At 42.4% G+C, this 19,238-nt stretch overlaps 1 protein-coding gene across 2 annotated transcripts in view; it reads left to right on the top strand.

The window, feature by feature from the left end:
* Positions 1–19,238, top strand: part of SERINC5 (serine incorporator 5) — a 108,750-nt gene that overhangs the window by 77,627 nt on the left and 11,885 nt on the right. For both annotated transcript variants that reach the window (XM_027552960.1, XM_027552961.1), the window contains exons 4-8: positions 162–244; positions 1,720–1,813; positions 9,603–9,814; positions 11,366–11,461; positions 13,796–13,922. In XM_027552960.1, coding sequence (XP_027408761.1) covers positions 162–244; positions 1,720–1,813; positions 9,603–9,814; positions 11,366–11,461; positions 13,796–13,922 — 612 coding nt within the window. The remainder of the gene's footprint in view (positions 1–161; positions 245–1,719; positions 1,814–9,602; positions 9,815–11,365; positions 11,462–13,795; positions 13,923–19,238) is intronic.

Genomic DNA, 19,238 nt, shown 5'->3' with positions numbered 1-19,238 from the left:
CTAATTATGGGAGGAGGCAGTCCCCAGTCACTTAATTTCTTCCCCTCCATTTGAAGTGAACAGAATCACGGATTGACGCACTTAACTTCTAAGAGGTCTTTTGTCCTTCCTTGAATATCATTTGAATACATTTCCTCTGTTGTTTTTTTTTCCCCCTCCAGCTTTTGGTTCTTTAAACTTCTGCTGTTGGGGGCCATGTGCTCAGGAGCCTTCTTCATTCCAGATCAGGAGACCTTTCTGAATGGTACGAAGGGAGGGTTGGGAGTATCTATTTATTGTGTTTTTACCCACTTTGTAAAATTGTTCCAAAGCATAGTCCAGGGTACCTTTGATATTTTAGGTTACTAACATTCTTGTAGCTTAAAAAAAAAACCTGCCTCACCAGCCCACACTTCATTCACCCTTTCTACTTCTTGTCTCCCCATCAACACCCCCCCCCCCACCCCCACCTCCCCGGATGGGTGATAGAACCTCTAGTTACTCTGCTGGCTGAAGAACTGCAGTTAAAGGTTATTGGCCTGAAGAGAAAATGAGGCCCTTGGAAAACTTGTTTGGAAACTAGTTTAGCACGTCAGCAGCGTGACCAGGGAGACCTTGTTCTTTCTGCCCTGCACATAAAACCCAGGGCTTCTTAGCAGCTTAAATCTGCTTCAGCGATAGTGGGCTAAGAAAGGCTGTGTCTAAGATGTAGCTGTGTCTAAGATAGTGGGGTCCTCTAGGCTATATCTAAACCTGACTGGTGTGAAACTGTGTAACATTTAACTCTATTCAATCAATTATATTCAATTCAATTGACTATGCTTATCGATGGAATCTACCAGTAATATTTATTATGACACATTCAACCATAAGTGAAACAAGAGGCCCTTCTTTATTTGAGCTAGGGAGGGGAAAAATAAAGCCTGTGTTTCAGAGGTTCAAAGTACTGTTCGAACCCAATGGATTCACTTTCCCAATTAAGATAGTGAAAGTATTCACACTGTGAATGAGGATAGATCCTCAAAGAGCCACATGCCAGGTCCAGCGAATTTCTTAGGGTCACACTGCTTTTATGCATTCCTTAAGGCAGTTGTATCCAAGTTGTCTTTTTACCTAAAATGCCTGTAACTAGTTTTCTAGTCCCCACAGAGGTCCTTGTATATATTAGAATAAGATACGTAGAATGGTTGGGACCTGGCAGTTAGCCCACTAGCTCAGCTCGGTTGTTTTATAGATAATCCAGAGATATGAGGTGCTCATCCAAGGTTTGAGCTGCTTTGTGGCTGAGCCGGAAGTAGAACTTCAGTTTGAACGTCATTTCTTCATTGAACCTTGATGGGTCTCTCCCCAGTAAAATTCAAATCTTGGGTTTTTCTGGCAATGGGTGATTTTACTTTAAATGGGGGGTTGTTGCTGCTTTTACGAATTAACTACATCTGTTAGGGTATCTGGGATTTATTTATAGCATGGAGGTGAAGCTTGGATGCTGTGGTGCCAGACTGCCAGTGCTCACATCCCAGCACTTTACTGGCTGCAGGACCTGGTCAGCTCATGTAGACTCGGTTTTTCTCATCTGTAAAGCGGGTATAATAGTAATACCCATCTTGTACAGTTGTATGGGAATTCAATGTGTTAGCAGTACAGGGAGCCGGAGGTAAGAATTAACCACAGTCATTACTCTTTTGAGTTAGACACTTGGGACCGTCACCTCATCTCCTTTCAAATGGTCTTCTTTTGCAGCCTGGCGCTATGTGGGAGCCGTCGGAGGCTTCCTCTTCATAGTCATCCAGCTCCTCTTGCTTGTGGAGTTTGCACATAAATGGAACAAGAACTGGTATGTGCCTTTGTGGAAAGCTTCCACGTGAACTCACTCTCTGGCTCAGGGAGAGTGCCCAGTGTCGACAGAGGCCCTGCCCTGAGTCGTATTGCCAGGGGTTAGCAGCCTGCTTACACCAAAACTGGTTTTTGCTGGTTCTCTCCCTTCCTTCTGCTCTTTGAACCTCTTCCTTTACTCCTCTCTCACACTGATTTTCTCTCATTCCTACCTTTCTTTTTCCCACATCAGTTCTTTTTACTTTTTTCTCCCTTTTTCCCTACACCCTCTCATTTGGACTCTGAGACTTAGCCACGCGCAACCCCCCTGCTGAAGCCTCGCAGCCCAGCTCCGTGCTGTGTCAGTGGCTGAAAATGTTGAGCGAGCTTTATCTTAGGCCCCCATCCTTGGCAGATTAAAAAGAAAAAAGTAGTTTGGAGCTGAAAGTTCACTTTCAGCAAAGACTTCGATGGACTAGTTCTTTCCTCTTTAAAAATAATTTTGTTGCTTCTCAACTGCCTAAGAGAAGAAGAGCCCCTTCATTAGGAACTTTTGCTGTGCTCACTTAGAAAGCCATCCTGACTTTTAAAAATGTAGACTCTAAGTGCCTTAAAAATAGGATTCACTCCCCAAGATGTGTGGCAAGTGCCAGACTATTAGTGGCTCATTTTATTTCTTGCTGAGCTACATTGAGGAAATGACTGGACAAGACAAGAGTCCGGCTTCTTCAGTGCTAAGGCCAAGGTGACTTTGTTACTCTGGGCAAAGCTCTGTCTGACTTAACTGCTCTGTCTGACTTTATAAAATATGAGTGAAAATAACTGCCTGCTGTGTCTAGTAAGGCTCTTGTTATTTTGTAGATTTTATAGGCATCATGTTATTTTATACTGTTTTGGGGTAGGGGAAATCTGAAAGTTCTATATGAATGTGAATTTATTTTTTTTAATTTTGGATAACATAAGATATACTGTCCACATTCTCTCAAAACACTTTTCATTCTGATTATATTCTGCAGCTGGGTACTTGTTGTTTTGTTTGGATTTTGTTTTGTTTTTTAAAGATCAAATCATGAGATGCATGAATGAAAAGATACTCCTAGTCATTCTATTATTTGGTAAATACTAGAGTATGCACCCAAATGCCAACGTTAAAAATGTTTAAAGCACATCAAATCATCTTCGAAGTAGCATTACAGTCGTATTTTGGTATTTTTCAATTCTTAATCACTATGAAAATGCAGATTTCTAGGTCTGAATTGTGCTCATATATGAATTTTTTTTTAAGTGTATTTGTTTTGGGTTGTGCTGGGTCTTCACTGCTGCTCAGACTTCTCTAGTTGCAGTGAGCAGGGGCCACTCTTCACTGTGGTGCCCGGGCTTCTCTTGTTGTGGGCACAGGCTCTAGGGAGCACAGGCTCAGTAGTGTGATGCACGGGCTTTAGTTGTTCTGCGGCATGTGGAATCTTCCCAGACCAGGGATTGAACCTGTGTCCCCTGCATTGGCAGATTCTTATCCACTGTACCACCAGGGAAGTCCAAAATATAAGTTTATTATTGCATGCTGTCCTACATTTTGAGTCATCCCGAAAACCTAGTATGTTTGGGGTTTCTACTACATCTTGTTTTGAGGCCGCAAAGTTTTCCTAAAGATAAGTCTAATGGGTGATTATAGTTTTATGTGACCCTGTTTTCTCAGTTGTACAGAAGAAATGTGCACAGTAAGTTAGAAATGCATTGATTAAATATCACACTTTCCATTGATTCTTAATGTACTTTCACTCTGAATTTTTTATTAGACAAAATATATGTCACCCTCAATTTTTTCTAAGATTTTCACAAATTTCAAGTTAGGAACTTGGTAGTAAAATATTAATATCTTTGATTCTGAGGGCCTGATTTGCCCATTAAATAGTATGTTCTCTTGAGAAGGCTTGTGCTGCTTTATTCTGACTTTTAATGTTTTGATTGATTCTGAAGCCATTTTCTAGGACTGAGTATAGATGCCAAGTTTTAATAGGCATTTTGGAAGAGTTTGATCACTTTAAAAACTTTCCAGAAGCCACCTAATAGGAATGGCTTAAGAGCTTTGCAACAATTGATGTTGCTGTTGTACTGGCTGTGGGGCCAACATCCAAACAAAATCCCTTTTGTCCACATACTCATGGTTTCTTGATCTGCCTAAAATTAAGATTAAGCTAGGAAATGAACACAAGCTGGAATCAAAATTGCCGGGAGAAATATCAATAACCTCAGATATGCAGATGACACCACCCTTATGGCAGAAAGTGAAGAGGAACTAAAAAGCCTCTTGATGAAAGTGAAAGTGGAGACTGAAAAAGTTGCCTTAAAGCTCAACATTCAGAAAACGAAGATCATGGCATCTGGTGCCATCACTTCATGGGAAATAGATGGGGAAACAGTGGAAACAGTGTCAGACTTTGTTTTTTGGGGGCTCCAAAATCACTGCAGATGGTAACTGCAGCCATGAAATTAAAAGACACTTACTCCTTGGAAGAAAAGTTATGACCAAACTAAATAGCATATTGAAAAGCAGAGACATTACTTTGCCAACAAAGGTCCGTCTAGTCAAGGCTATGGTTTTTCCTGTGTCATGTATGGATGTGAGAGTTGGACTGTGAAGAAGGCTGAGAGCCGAAGAATTGATGCTTTTGAACTGTGGTGCTGGAGAAGACTCTTGAGAGTCCCTTGGATTGCAAGGAGATCCAACCGGTCCATTCTGAAGGAGATCAGCCCTGGGATTTCTTTGGAAGGAATGATGCTAAAGCTGAAACTCCAGTACTTTGGCCACCTCATGCCAAGAGTTGACTCATTGGAAAAGACTCTGATGCTGGGAGGGATTGGGGGCAGGAGGAGAAGGGGACGACAGAGGAGGAGATGGCTGGATGGCATCGCTGACTCGATGGACGTGAGTCTGAGTGAACTCTGGGAGGTGGTGATGGACAGGGAGGCCTGGCGTGCTGCGATTCATGGGGTCTCAATCAGACAGGACTGAGCGACTGAACTGAACTGACTGAGAGAAATGTACAAATATTGTTATTTTTATGTAAGTTCATTTAGTTTAGGGTTTTTTTTTAATGGAGATTCTTGCTTTCAAGGTTAGTCTAGAAAATATAATACTTGTATCTCTCTTCATGGGTGAAACAACCAAAGTTTTTCTTCCCTTTTCTTTTTTCTCCTTTTGTAAAGATCTTGAAAAAGAGATAATCTCAAAGGCAGTAGGAGAGAAAGGCCATGGGCCTGGATACCAGGCAGCAGGTTTTAATGTCCCTGACTATCTGGCTGTTTTCCTTGAGGCATGTGTGCGTGTTCAGTTGCTCAGTCGTGTCTGACTGTGCTCACATGGACTATAGCCTGCTAGACTCCCCTGTCCATGGGATTCTCCAGGCAAGAATACTGGAGTAGGTTGCCATTCCCTTTTCCAGGGGATCTTCCTGACCAGGGATTGAACCTGGGTTTCCTGCACTGCAGGCAGATTCTTTACCATCTGTGAATCTTAAGGCATATGACTTGACTACTCTGACCTCAGTTTTCATACCTGTGAAGTGATGTGTTTTGTTCTTTTGTTAAAAGAAAAGCTAGGGCATTTAAAAATGTTTGTGTGAAAATTGATTCAAATTTAGCACTCTGCAATCTAGCAAGTAGAAAGGATCTCTGGAGTTGTACAAAATGAAAGGACTTCTGTAGGCAAAAGGGAGCAGAGACAAGGAAGTTACATTAGGCAGAAAAGCAGTTTAGATATTGTGAGGTAACTTCCCTATAGGGGATGGCAGGTCCTACCAGTCAGACTACCTAACTAGTTAACTAGACTATCTAATTAGTGCTGTATAGGAGATTTCTGATTGGTTTAATTTCTGATTCACTGTTTCTGGGAGAGCTGATACTCTGTTGCGTTGGTTTGGCGACATGGGGCTTAGCCTTAGTGACTTCATTTTAAGTCTTTCATCTTGTTTTTAACACTTTCTAGGTCAATTTTTTGTGGTTTGAAGTGTCAGTTCTATATCAAGACTGAAATCACAAAAAATAGACAGCATAGTCAGGTGTTCCTAATGAAGACCCATTTTCTAGGCTTTCTAGATTTAAAAATTCACGTTATTGTTGGCTTTTGTTTTCCCCTGGCCCTCATCCCAAGCCTGAGCCCGGCCGCCTCTTCTAACCTGATAACCTGCTTGCCTCTGTATCTGTACACTTCATCCTGCTGCTCGGTCCTTTTCTAATCTTCATCCAAGTGCTCGCATTGAGCATTGATTCAAAATTTTTGGAGTGCCAACTCTGTGCCAGGCACCGAGAGTATAGTCATGGCATTATTTGGTGTGTCTACAGAGGTTGTCTCAGGAGGACCAGCAGAGTCCGGAGCAACAGGTAGCGGCCACTCTGTCATCATTGCTGCATCAAGTTGTCCTCTGACAGTTGGCAGTCCTTGCACCGACATTCTTTAAGCACCTATTACTTGCCAGGCATTTGGCAGTAGGCAGTGAATGCAACAGTGTCCTGCTCTGTGGAGTGTATATTCTCCTGGAGAGGAGAGGGGGTAGCTAATAAGTCCAATCAAGCAAATAAGCAATAGGTTCAGTGGTGGAGAATGTGCTGTGGGTGTGAGAGTTGGGGCAAGCAGGGCAGAGAAAGGGTTTCATTATAAGGTATGAGGGAGACAAAGGAAGTTGGGAAGAGCCTGAGGCAGGGCTGTGCTGGCTTGTCTAAGGAGCGAGGAGACATCCACTGTGGCTGGACCCCAGAGGTGCGAGGGGAGGGAGCAAGGGATAAAGTCATTCATCAGAGATGGCCCTGGACCAGATCATGAAAGGTTTCTGGGGCCATCATGGCAGATGGCAGGGCACTAGAGGCACAGAATCTAATGCACATTTCAAGTTAAGAAAAGACGAGAGGACGTCATAGGTGTAAGTAAGGAGACCAGTGGGAGGTGATCCAGGGAAGGGATGCCGTAGCTTGATGCTAGATGGTAGCAGCAGTCAGATGCTGATAGAGTCTGAAGTGGGAACCAAGGGGGTTTGCTGCTGGAGTTGGCATGATGCTGGGGAGAGGGGAGGAGCAGGGAGTGAAAGACAGTGGTCCAGCAACTACAGTTCTTTACCCCCAGCCCTAATGGAATTGCCATATTCTGAGGTTGGGAAGACCACAGGAGAGCAGGTTTGGGGGTGGAAATTTGAATACTGGAAAGTTAACCTGGACCTCCTAAGGTCCACAAGCCAGTTAGACCTCCAAGTGGAGACATTAACAGGGATAATATGAGCCTGGAGTAGAGGGGAGAGGTTAGGGTTGAAGATTTAACCTTGGGAATCCAAGCAAAATCAACTGTTAAGAAAGTCCTTCTTACCCTAATAAAATAGCCCAAAAGACTGGTGAGGACATAGCTGGACCCCCCCACTTACACACTGGTCAGCAGTGTTCACCTTTTTCTTCATAATCCATTTTCTCTCCCTGTCAACAGGTAGCATTTAACTCTCTGCTTTCTCTAAGTCTCGCTTTATCTTCATGTGATTTGCGTGCCTTCTCTATTACAATAACTCCACAGTCATCGGACTGCCTGGCTCAGTGTCAGGAGTGTGATGGTCATTATCATTTTGGCCTTTCCTCTTTGTTTTCTTTCTGGCCGCAATAACTTCTCCATCATTCAAATGTTTCAGCTGGGCTGCTTGAACATTTTCCAACTCTGTGAAGATGTTAACCAAGTTGCCTGCTCTCGAAGTTTTGTGAGATGTGGTTACAAAGGGCAGTTGATCCCTAAGGCAGATGAGATGATTCAGACCAACCCCTGTTGTAGTTCTGTCCTCTTCTTTTAGCATCCGTAAGCATTCTTCTTTGTTTTGACCAATCTCTATAGCTTGTTAAGCCACCACATACTTCTCCCATCCCTTTAATAATGTTTATATAAAATAATATAATCTTTACACTAGTCTCCTCTTCTAGAGTCTTTATTATAAATCCCATTAAAATTTTTACTCTTTTTCTGGCTGATTTTATTCTTCACCTTTTATTTATTTATTTTTTTAGAGGGGGTGGCTGTGCTCCAAGGCATGTGGGATCTTAGTTCCTCAACCAGGAATCAAACCTAGGCCCCTGGCAGTGAAAGCGCTGAGATCTAGCCACTAGACCACCAGGGAATTCCTGCCTTCACTTTTTTTTAATGTCAAACTCTTCCTTAATCATACCTGGCATTGTTTGGGAGAAGCAGTACTGGTATAGAGTCTTCTTTTCAGTGCAAGGACAAAAGAGATGAGGTCAGCCAGTCTTTCTCTGGGTGGAGTTCAATTACTTCTCTCTCCCTAAACAGAAGATGGGCATCAGCAGGAGCTGCTGGTAGCACTTGGAGAAAGAGACTGGCTGCGGGCTCTGTGTTTCTGGGAAAATTCAGAGAGAACTCCAGCACACAGCCCACTTTATAATACTGCCAGAACTTGTCCTGGGGTAGTTGACATCCAGAATGGGGAAGCTAAAGTCTGTGGATATTCATTTTAGTTACTGAATACACTTGAGTCAAAGACTGAAGTTTTTCAGTGTTAAGAAAAAATTCTAAGCTTGAGCCAAGAATTTTTTGAATATTCAGCTGTATCTTCTAGTTTTTAGTTGGTAAAATGATTGTTTGCTGTTGTTCATAGACTAAGTAGTGTCCGACTCTTTGTGACCCCACAGACTGCAGCCCCTAGGCTCCTCTGTCCTTCACTATCTCCTGGAGTTTGCTCAAATTCATGTACATTGAGCTGATAATTCGAACCATCTCATCCTCTGCTGCCCCTTTCTCCTGCCCTCAGTCTTTCTCAGCATCTCGGTCTTTTCCAGTGAGTAGGCCCTTTAAATCACATGGCCAAAGAGTTGGAGCTTCAGCTTCGGTCCTTCCAATGACTGTTCAGGGTTGACTGCCTTCAGAATTCACTGGTTTGATTTCCTTGTGGTCCAAAGGACTCTAAAGAGTCTTCCCTAGCACCATAATTCAAAAGCATCTATTCTTCAGCACTCAACCTTCTTTATGGTCTAACTCTTACATCCATACATGACTACTAGAAAAACCGTAGCTTTGACTATATGGACCTTTGTTGGCAAAGAGATGTCTCTGCTTTTGCATATGCTATCTAGGTTTGTCGTAGCTTTCCTTCCAAGGAGCAAGCATTTTTTAATTTCATGGCTGCAGTTGCCATCCACAGTGATTTTGGAGCCCAAGAAAATAAAATCTCTCACTGCTTCCACTTTTTCCCCTTCTATTTGCTGTGAAGTGATGGCACAGGATACCATGGTCTTAGTTTCTTGAATGTTTAGTTTCAAGCCAGCTTTTTCACTCTCTTCTGATCAAGAGTCTCTTTAGTTCCATGTTTTCTGCCATTAGAGTGGTATCATCTGCCTATTTGAGATTGTTGATAGTTCTCCTGGCAGTCTTGATTCCAGCTTGTGATTCATCCATCCTGGCATTTCGCATAATGTGCCCTGCATAGAAGTTAAATAAGTAGGGTAACAATATACAGCCTTGACATACACCTTTCCCAGTTTGGAACCAGTCTGTTGTTCCATGTCCAGTTCTGACTGTTGCTTCTTGACCTGCATACAGGTTTCTCAGGAGGCAGATCAGGTGATCTGGTATTCCCATCTCTTTAAGAATTTGCCACAGTTCGTTGTGATCCACAAAAACTGGTAAAATGATAGGTCTTCTGAATAACTCCTTACGATGGTCTGGGACCTGACAACATTAGCTAATAATACTTGAAGGGTGGTAGCTATTGTTGGAGAATCAACTGACCTGTCTTCCCCCCACCCCTTCCTCTCCTCTACTTCTGGAGAAACAGGACCGCAGGCACAGCTACCAACAAGCTGTGGTACGCCTCTCTGTCCCTGGTGACCCTCATCGCGTACTCCATCACCACGGGAGGCTTGATTTGGATGGCAGTGTTTTATACCCAGAAAGATGGCTGCATGGAAAATAAAATTCTCCTGGGAGTAAATGGAGGCCTGTGTCTGCTTATGTCAGTGGTATCCATCTCACCCTCTGTCCGAGATCGTGAGTACGAGATCCATACTTTGTTCATATTATAGATGTCTTTGACCATTATTTTGGAAATTATGGTCAGTTCTTTATTTACCACAGGTGGGTAAACAATAGGAAAGGTGGGATTCCAGTGCCCTCTTCCTACCCTGCACTGGGCTGAAGGTGATAGTCAATCATGCCTTTGTCAAAGATTTGCGTATAATGAAGTCAATAAATAAGAAGATAGATGTTACTATTGTTAAATAATGTACTACAAGGAGCGTTTCAATGGAAAATGCCTTTAGTGGATATTTAGCTCTTCCCTGTAATCTCTTTGTAAAATTTGAATGAATGAGAAAGCTCCCGAAGAAGCTGTTTTGGGCTTATCTTTGACTTAAGACCTCTGTGGACCACAAATCAAGGACAGCCTGGTCCCAGAATCAGGAAACAGGAAATCCAATCCTGGCTCAGCCATCTGCTGGCCCCAGGAGCTGGCCTTTCTCAGATCCAAGTCCTTCCTCAGCAAAGCCAATAGAAACCTGTGAGCCTGATCTTGCTAATGGTTGTTTCAAAGCCAAAAGAAAGAAATGACTGAAGTTCATTATTGAAATTGAGATTGTTATTATTCACCCAGTTCCTTTATCCATTAAGAATTTCCTAAAACATTATTAGTATTCAGATTGAAATATTCTTTGGGTTAAATTCCACCCTTTGAAATAGTTACGGTTTGGTTTAGTGCCATTGATTGTTAAGGTGAGTCTCATTCCCATGCCAAAGAGCACCACTGGGAAGGGCCTATTTTTTACCTTTATTGGCCCTTATAATTTGATAAGTAAAGTTCTGGAGATAAATTTAATCAGAGGGAAGACTGGGTAAAACTAAATCTTTTTATGTCTGTGGATGTTTGAAAATTTCGCCGAAAAAAAGGATGAGTCCTTTTTGTCGCATCTTGTTTACTCTTAGCCATCTGAACCGTTTAATTTAAATACTGTAACATAGAAGGCCTTTCCCCAATAAATGCTGAGTCCCATAGCCACATTCTTTGGCTTGGACCAATTCTGGTGTTCTCAAAGGTTTTCTGTCCATTGACGGATGAGAACTCTTCCCCAGTGGCATGGATTCTGAGTATCTGATGGCTTTGTGAGTCTGGAATCCAGGTCCTCCCTGTAAAAGCCATCATTCACCCCACTAAGCTATGTGATCTCACAAATTAACAGTGGTGAATTTTTTCTGGAGACCTTGTGATTTAAGAACTAATGTGACGAACCTCAGGGAGACCAGGCAGTATGTTTCAGTACAGCTGTAGTTATTATCAAAATAAGGTGTTGGGCGAGAACTCGGCAGAACTTGGTATCTCTGAAATGGCATATAGGTTCAGTGTGTCACTTTCTCCCCCCAAAGATTTTAGCGTTATATGAGAAATATGCTACGTATCTCTTCTTCCCTTCATGTGTGGGGCTTTAGGTTTGAGGGATATTATTTGGGGCAGACCTTTTTTTGGCGGGGGAGGGGGGGGCGGGGGGGGCGGGGGCGGTGCATCTGCTTTCTCACCATTGATTTATAACATGGGCCCTTGTTCTCCAGGACAGCCACACTCTGGGATACTGCAGTCGGGTCTCATCAGCTGCTATGTCACATATCTCACATTCTCAGCCCTGTCCAGCAAACCTGCAGAAGTAGGTAAGCTGGCCTTGTAGGAAGTCTGTGCTTGCAGGGTGAATATTGTCATTTGTGGGGTGAGGACTGTGTCTCCTCGAACTATCGTTTAAGTATCAGAGATGCAATGCGTCAAAGTAGAGAGGTGATCTAGACTTCTTCACTAAATAGTGTCCTCAGCATGGGACATGAACCTGGACCTTCCTTCTCCTGAGGCTTCCTGCTCTGCAGGAAAGACATGAACTCACGAGGGCTAATGAGTTTGCTTGTAAGCCTAATCTGCATTTTCCTGCTCAGATATAATCAAATAATCAAGAAATCATCAGAAATACTCAAGCTATTTCTTTTTGTTCTCCTTATTATTGCTGTTGTTTTTAGATGGCTATTAATTAACTTTCAGTGATCATTTCTCTGACTCTAACAGAGTGGGAAGAGTGTGGGGGAGTGGTTCTGCCACTTCAGTAACTTATATAAAGTGACTTACTGTTCTCTTCCTAGACATCTCGCCTTTAAAATAAGAATTTTAATTATTATTTTAAGAAGATAATTAAGATTCCTCTTTTCCAGAGTGGTTTTTGAGACTTCAGTTGAGTACATGTGTATATGTATACGTACAGTTTCTGGCGTGCTTTGTAAAGGTTACCTATTATTTTTGTAGAGTAGTTACAACGGATATTTGAGAACTATCAAAAGACCATTATAGGTTGTTACTGTACGAGCCCTTGAGCTTTCCCAGTAAAGGACCATATTTTCTTATTTTGATCTCCAAACTCCTTAAATTTCATCATTTTTTTCATGTTTGTGATATATAGATGTATGTATACATGTATATTCATATATACATAAGTATATACAAATGTGTATATGTTTGGGTATATTTTATCTTATATAAATCAAGTTAAATACATATACTCTTTTCTCTAGAGTAGAAAATTGATGTTTTCCTTTTTTAAATTTAGAAAGCAAATGCAAAGATGTTTTTGAAAGTTTTAGCATATACGTGTGGTATGTATGGGTCTTGCCTTTATAGCTATTTATAGTACAATGTGAATATAATTGTAGGTCTTTTGTTAAGTACAGTCTATCCTGGATATAATTTTTTTAGGAAAAAACTATAAATTTGACTTCAAGTTTATTTAAATCTAGTCTATTTAAAACTTTTAAGAGTATTTTGACTGTTTACATATTAATCTCTGGCTTTAACTTAATGGGGTTTTTTGGTTACAGCATTTTTCTTCCCAATGGCAGGTATCACTTAAATACAGAAAAAAAAACTTTTATTTTTAATTTTGGGTGGTAGTACTTAAATAGCAAAGTTCATATTTTGGTCAGGTTTGTAAAGAAAATTTTCAGTGGCCTAAGAAGAAGATTCCTGAAGCCACAGCACACAGTGAAGTTTACAGTTTCAAGTGGGAGTACAAGTAGTCATTTTAGTGCAACTTCAAGCCCATAGAATGTGCATGTCTGTAGAATGGTTTGTAGCCTGTTATTTTATATTTATGTTCCTTATTTTGGGGCAGAGCAAATAGAGCCAGCTTGGGTGTTCAGAACTGAAGACTCTGTTAGATAAAAAATAAACAACTAATGATGGTTATATGATAGAAATCTTTGTTATCTAGCCTCTACAATTTTATTTGACTCTAGCCACTTGAGAAGTTTCCAAGGTTACAGCCTAAAAGATGTCATGACGGTCCTTTTACTGACAATAGAATGACTTCTTATCTGGGTGGAGGCTGCTGGCCAGACAGCAGTTCCTGCGAGTTCCTGTTTGATTGTTGGTTCGTCTCCAAGGATGATCAACATGGAGGATGCTCTCAGTTACCTGCATGCTACCTGCTGCCCAGTCAGCCAATTTATTGTTATCGTTTAGTCCCTAAGTTGTATCTGACTCTTTTGTGACCCCATGGACTGTAGCCCACCAGGCTCCTCTGCCCATGGAATTCTCCAGGCAAGCGTACTGGAGTGGGCTGCCCTTTCCTTCTCCAGGGGATCTTCCCAACCCAGGGATCGAACCTGTGTCTCCTGCATTGGCAGGCAGATTCTTTACCACTGAGCCATGAGGAAAGACCCATGAGCCAATACTTTTTACTATTGCTCCAATAGTACTGAAAAAGAACATGATTCTTAGAAATCCCTGGTACTGAAGACCCCTTTAGCACTAAGCTGACACCCAAGGGTCTTATTCTGAGAGGCTGCCTAGGTGGGAGAGGGTGCTTAGAGTGCAGCCATCTAATCTAAGTTGGATGGTAGAGGAAACCTTTGCAGTGCTGAGTGTTCACTGTTCTATACTGCATGAATTTTCCCAAAGTGAATGCATCCCTGAGTTACAGAGGGCTTTTTTTTTCTTGTCTTCACAAGTCCTAGATGAACACGGGAAGAACGTCACCATCTGTGTGCCTAACTTTGGTCAGGACCTGTACAGGGACAAGACCTTGGTTGCTGGACTGGGCACTGCCATCTTGTGTGTATGCATCTTGTATTCATGGTAAGTTCTGGAAGTTACCTGAGGCCATCTTTGCAGACTTCAAAAAAGTACAAGAGGAGAATTTACACAAGTTGTAGCAGTATGAGGTGGTCAAACAAATGCCATCTGAGGAAGAGGGAAAATGAAGCCTGAAGTAAGAAGGTGGTATTACAGCATGAAATCTAGCTGTTTGGACTTCATTTTACATAACTTGTATTTTTGGGGGGCTAAATAAAATAAATATATATGGTATGTTGCAATCCTTTAAAAGATGGTTGAGTATTACTTGCTAAAGCCCTTTTGGAGAGTAAGGGAGCACAAAGTGAGGAAGAGACAGTATGTGCCAGAATGTTTTGGCAACTTTCTACTCCAACAGAAAAAAACGTTTGTTCTCTTGTTGATGGAAAGAGTACAAAGTACTCCATACACAGACATTTTGTGCTTGGTCCAGGAAAGACAGGAAACATTTCTTTTATGCTGAAACTCACATTGCTTTTAAGGAGCAAAGTCATTCCTCCAAAAGTAGCTGTGATACATAAGCAGGCTGTGTTTTAGGTGCTTGGGGTGGGGTTTATTATTTTTAAATCTATATAAAAAAATACCAGAGGGAGAAGAGTAAAGGATAGGAATCATAAGTTTCTTATTCCATTTACGTCTCACTGTTGATCACGCTTTCCTTTGACAGTCACCCTTTCATGTTTAGGTTTTACTCCTGTGTTTTACATTTCGGTATATTTCAGCGTCTAAAAATTTCAACCAGTCACAGGCACGTTGTAGTGATCCTTTGGCCAGAACTGAACCATCCTTGGTAGCTTGTATGAGTAGAATGTCTCTCTGTACATGTTGGCATTTTCTCTTACAGCTTCTAACACCCCTTCATGCTGTAGAGAGGGAACAACAGACGTGGGCCTTGACGACAGACACAGGCAGGAGAACTGAGTTTTATGAAGCATGTGTTCACAGTCATGCGTCAAGCTTGCAAAGGCAGTGTCGACTCTCAGCCTGTCTGTGACATAGTGGCAGCCTCTCCACACTGCAGCAAAAGCGACCATGGTGAACACTTTCTGGCCTAACATTATTATTAATTCCATACGTTTTCACTGATTCGGGCCCACATCAATGCTGTAAAGATGTTTTCAGGAAAACCGTTAAGGCACCCACATTTTAATCCTGATTCTCGGTCCTTCCTTTCTCAAGTTTTTCCTTCCTGAGTCTATTATCTTTGGGCTTTGAGGGAGAAATGTCAGCAACATGGCTAATTTTATGATCTGTCACTCACTTTTTTTCTGTATTGGCATGTAAAAAATATTGGTGAGTCCAGCAAGGAGAAAGTAGGTTACTAAACTATAAATGTAGAATATTTCATTTTTAGAATAAAATGTAGTTGTATTTACATATGAAGAAAAAATCCTGGAAGGAGATAAACCAAGCTTGTAATAGTGCTTGTATTATGTATATAATTTTTTTATTTTTTTCTTTAAAAAAAAGTTTGTGTTTTTTTTAACATGAGCTATTGCTTCTTTTGTTTGTATTATCAGAGGAAAAAAAAAGCTGTAAAGATATTTGATAGACTAAAATCAGATGTTTTTGTGAGTTGCTGAATGCCTAATCCCACATGATTAAAATATTTGCTCCCTTAGATAAAATAGGGCTTAGATTTGCTATCAGTGGAAAAGATGCAAAAATACTATTTACTGTGGTGATAGAACTGCCACCAGTGGTTTTGGTTTGTGGTGTGTAATTTCCACCGTATACATCTCTACTTGAAATTTAGCGGCACCTTAGCAGAGGTTGGCAAGGTCTAGTCTGGGATTCCCAAAAGAGCTTTTGAAGCTGACAGCTGCTATGTAAAATCTGTCTAAATACCAATAGCACACGTTATTGAATGCTGGTAATCAATCTGCAAAACCATAGTGCTCGAAGGATGAGGAGACAGAAAACAACAGCCACGCCAAGTGGAGCTGGGGAGTAACCAGCAGCCCTGTGGGCTGACGCAGCACACAGCGTGAACATACCACCTGGTGATGGCAGCTGATTCCTGGGGGTTCAGTGCAGTGCTGCACAGCGAGGGGGGCCCTGGGTGACTGGTGTTTGCTCTAATTACCCACCGCAGCTCCAGGAGGAGTGGGCTTTGAGAACTTTATAGCAAGCAGCCTGGAGTTTGAGGGGGCTTTGAGTTCAGCCCTAGGAGGGCCTTGAAAAGGGGAAATGTGGGAGGTAGTACAATTTGGAGGGTTTCAAATCTTGACTTCCTAGACTCAAAAAGGATTGAGAAGTTGGAAGATGTTACAAAAGGAGGCTGCATTGCCTGGGCGAAAACTGTCATTTGAAGATGATCGCAAGAATGTCTATTTCTCAATAGAATCTGTAGGAAGCCTAGCTGGTTGTGTGCATTGCAGAGAGAAGAATTCACCCATTTTCTTTCTTTTTTAAAACAATTTTATTCTTATTTATTTTTGGTCCTGTTGCTATGAGCGTGCTTTCTCTCGTCGTGGGGAGCGGGAGCCGCTCTTTGTTGTGGAGCTGGGACTTCTCATTGCAGGGCTTCTCCTGTGGCAGAGCACAGGCTCTAGGTGCACAGGCTTCAGTAGCTGTGGCACAGAGCCTCGGTAGTTGTGGCTCACAGGCTTAGTTGTCCCAATGCATGTGGAATCTTCCCCGACCAGGGATTGAATCTGTGCCCCCTGCATTGGCAGGCAGATACCCAACCCCGGACCAGGGAAGTCTGAAATCGCCCATTTCAACAGAAGTCCACGACTGCTTGGGACTTCGGTAAGATCTTAGAGGCTCACTGTGCTGTGTTCTCTCCTAACTGGATTATCCCCTCCCCACCCCCAACCACAGACACACAAACACACTCTCTCTCTCTCTAATGCTTCTTTAAGAGGCTCTCATAATGAACTCCAGTTTTGCTTTTTGGTTTTCTGCCCCAAGTCCTGCTTCTGTGGCACTCACTTTGAGGAGGTTTTACTCTTGGCTGTCTTAGCTTGGAAGTAGGGTTCAGCCAAAACCCATACCCTGGCTTTCCGGCTGAGGCCGCCCCTGCCCCTGTACCCAGGCATTATGCAGTAAAGAAACGCCACAGCCTGGGCCCTGTCAGGAGTTCCCTGCGGGCTCTCTCTGTATGACTCTGCCCTGTGCCCTCATAGGCTGTCACCTGCCTGTCCTCCCCTAGCTGTTCCTTAAGGCCCTCCTTGGTCTCTACATTTCGGCTGCAATTATTAGTCTGTTGGCTTTAAATTCACAAACTGTCCAATGAGACAGGATTTTGGAGTCCATCAAGTTCAGTTCCCTCATGGAGTGGAATTTCCTGGAGGTCCAGTGTTAGGACTCTGTGCTTTCACTGCCAAGTGCCTGGGTTCAGTTCCTTGTTGGGGAACTAAGAATCCACAAGCTGTGCCCTGCCCCCCAACCCCACAAAAGTCAGCTCCCTCCATGAACATACATGGAAACTGAGACGTGGAGCCTGCTCCTATATGTCTCGCCCAGTTACGGAAACCTTTCCTTCGACCTCCTTTGCTGAAGTATTGGAAGAGACATGTTCATAGTCATTTTTCTTTCCCCTGGGATGACTTGGAGTCAGGTCGTTTTACTTAGGTGGACCCATCAGCTGGGTAACTTACATAATTGCATTATTAAGAGGTATTTGTGCTATAAAATGTTTCTGGCTATTTTAGTTTTAACTATACTTGAGAGAAAAGAAAATAAGTATCTTTTTCAGCTGTCTAGGAATTTGAGTACAAAATTGGAAAAACTAAGAATCTTTACGAATGGTCAAACAGCTTGCTAGTTCAAATGGGACATTCACAGCAATATGGCAGACCATTTGGAAATAATTGAAAGATTAGTAAGATGGCATTGGAGGGACTAGTTTAAACTGAGAAAAGTTGGCACCTCAAGGAGGGTTACCTATACTGTTGGTGTGGGCTGGACCCGCTGCCTTTTTTTTTTTTTTTAAGAATTGGGGGGGTATATTTTTGGGAATCCTGTTGTTCTGGAACCTGCCAGCTAGAAATCTTCATGTCTCTGCATCAGGGGTGTGTTGAAGGCCTCTTCCTACAAACACTGGTTTCTCTTGGGAGCTGAGTCTCCAGCTCTGTATTACACTGGGAAGGTAGTTGAACTTTATTACACCAAGGCTGAGAATAGTCAGGTGATCTCTCAAGGGCCCTGTAAGTTGGTCAGGGGCAGAATCTGTGGTCTCCAACAGGAAAGTCTGGATGTGTTGGCTGGAGATTTTCTGTGACCTAGTGGAGTGTACTCTTGCCTGGAAAATCCCATGGACGGAGGGGCCTGGTGGGCTGCAGTCCATGGGGTCGCTAGGAGTCAAACACGACTGAGCCGCTTCACTTTATTTTTTCACTTTCATGCATTGGAGAAGGAAATGGCAACCCACTCCAGTGTTCTTGCCTGGAGAATCCCAGGGACGGGGGAAGCCTGGTGGGCTGCCGTCTATGGGGTCACACAGAGTCGGACACAACTGAAGTGACTTAGCAGCAGCAGCAGTGGAGTTTGGCCAGTTCCAAAAGCAGCTGAAGCAGATGTGGAGGGGCATCTGCATTACAAATCTTTCTTCCAGTGTGCAAGAGGTTCAGAGCTCAACAGAGGTTAGGAGGGCTTGGGGGTAGCGGGAGGTTTATTTTTTTTCATTGTCACAGCAATGGAAAGATGCTACTGGCTTTTAGTGAGTGAGGGCTCAGGATAATAATCAAATAAGGTTACTAGACATTCTGTGTCCAGCTGTGTCCAGCTCTGCCCCAACCAAATGCTGTCAGCCTCCTCCCACCCCCACAGGAAGTACAGGGTTAAAGTCACTCAGGCCTGAGCCCTGGAAGGGAAGAGGTTATGGATAATCCGGGAATTGTCTTGTGCAGACCAGATGGTTCTAGTAATAGCCAGAGTGCAGACAGTAAGAATTTCCCAGGCTTTTAAAGAGTTTGTAAAAAACAAAAACAACAGTATTTTCTCAGTAATTCTAAGAAGAATGTTTTGTGGATAAAGGCTATGACTGAATAAAGATCTTATGGTTACATTTACTTATAGAAGTCCATATATATGATGAACTGATAATAGGTATTTTTAGAAGTAAGAACAAAAGCTCCCACTCTTAGTATCCTCCGATATGAAAGTGAAGTGACAGAGTTGCCAGGACCAAAAGTTGGCTTTTCTGAAACCATCTTATTCCCAAGAAGTTAGGAAATGGAATATTAAGTCATACTGTTTTAAAGAATAAACGTCATCTTTCAGATGAAAATTCCAGATATTGATCTTTTCCTGAAGTTAAGTCACATGTCCCCCCATGGAAACGACAGACCGTATTAACTCATAATTCATATG

Source organism: Bos indicus x Bos taurus, chromosome 10 (genome assembly GCF_003369695.1).
Source record: "Bos indicus x Bos taurus breed Angus x Brahman F1 hybrid chromosome 10, Bos_hybrid_MaternalHap_v2.0, whole genome shotgun sequence".
Classification (NCBI taxonomy): domain Eukaryota; kingdom Metazoa; phylum Chordata; class Mammalia; order Artiodactyla; family Bovidae; genus Bos; species Bos indicus x Bos taurus.
Note: the sequence above shows the minus strand (reverse complement) of the source record. Positions and strands in the feature narration are given on the sequence as shown.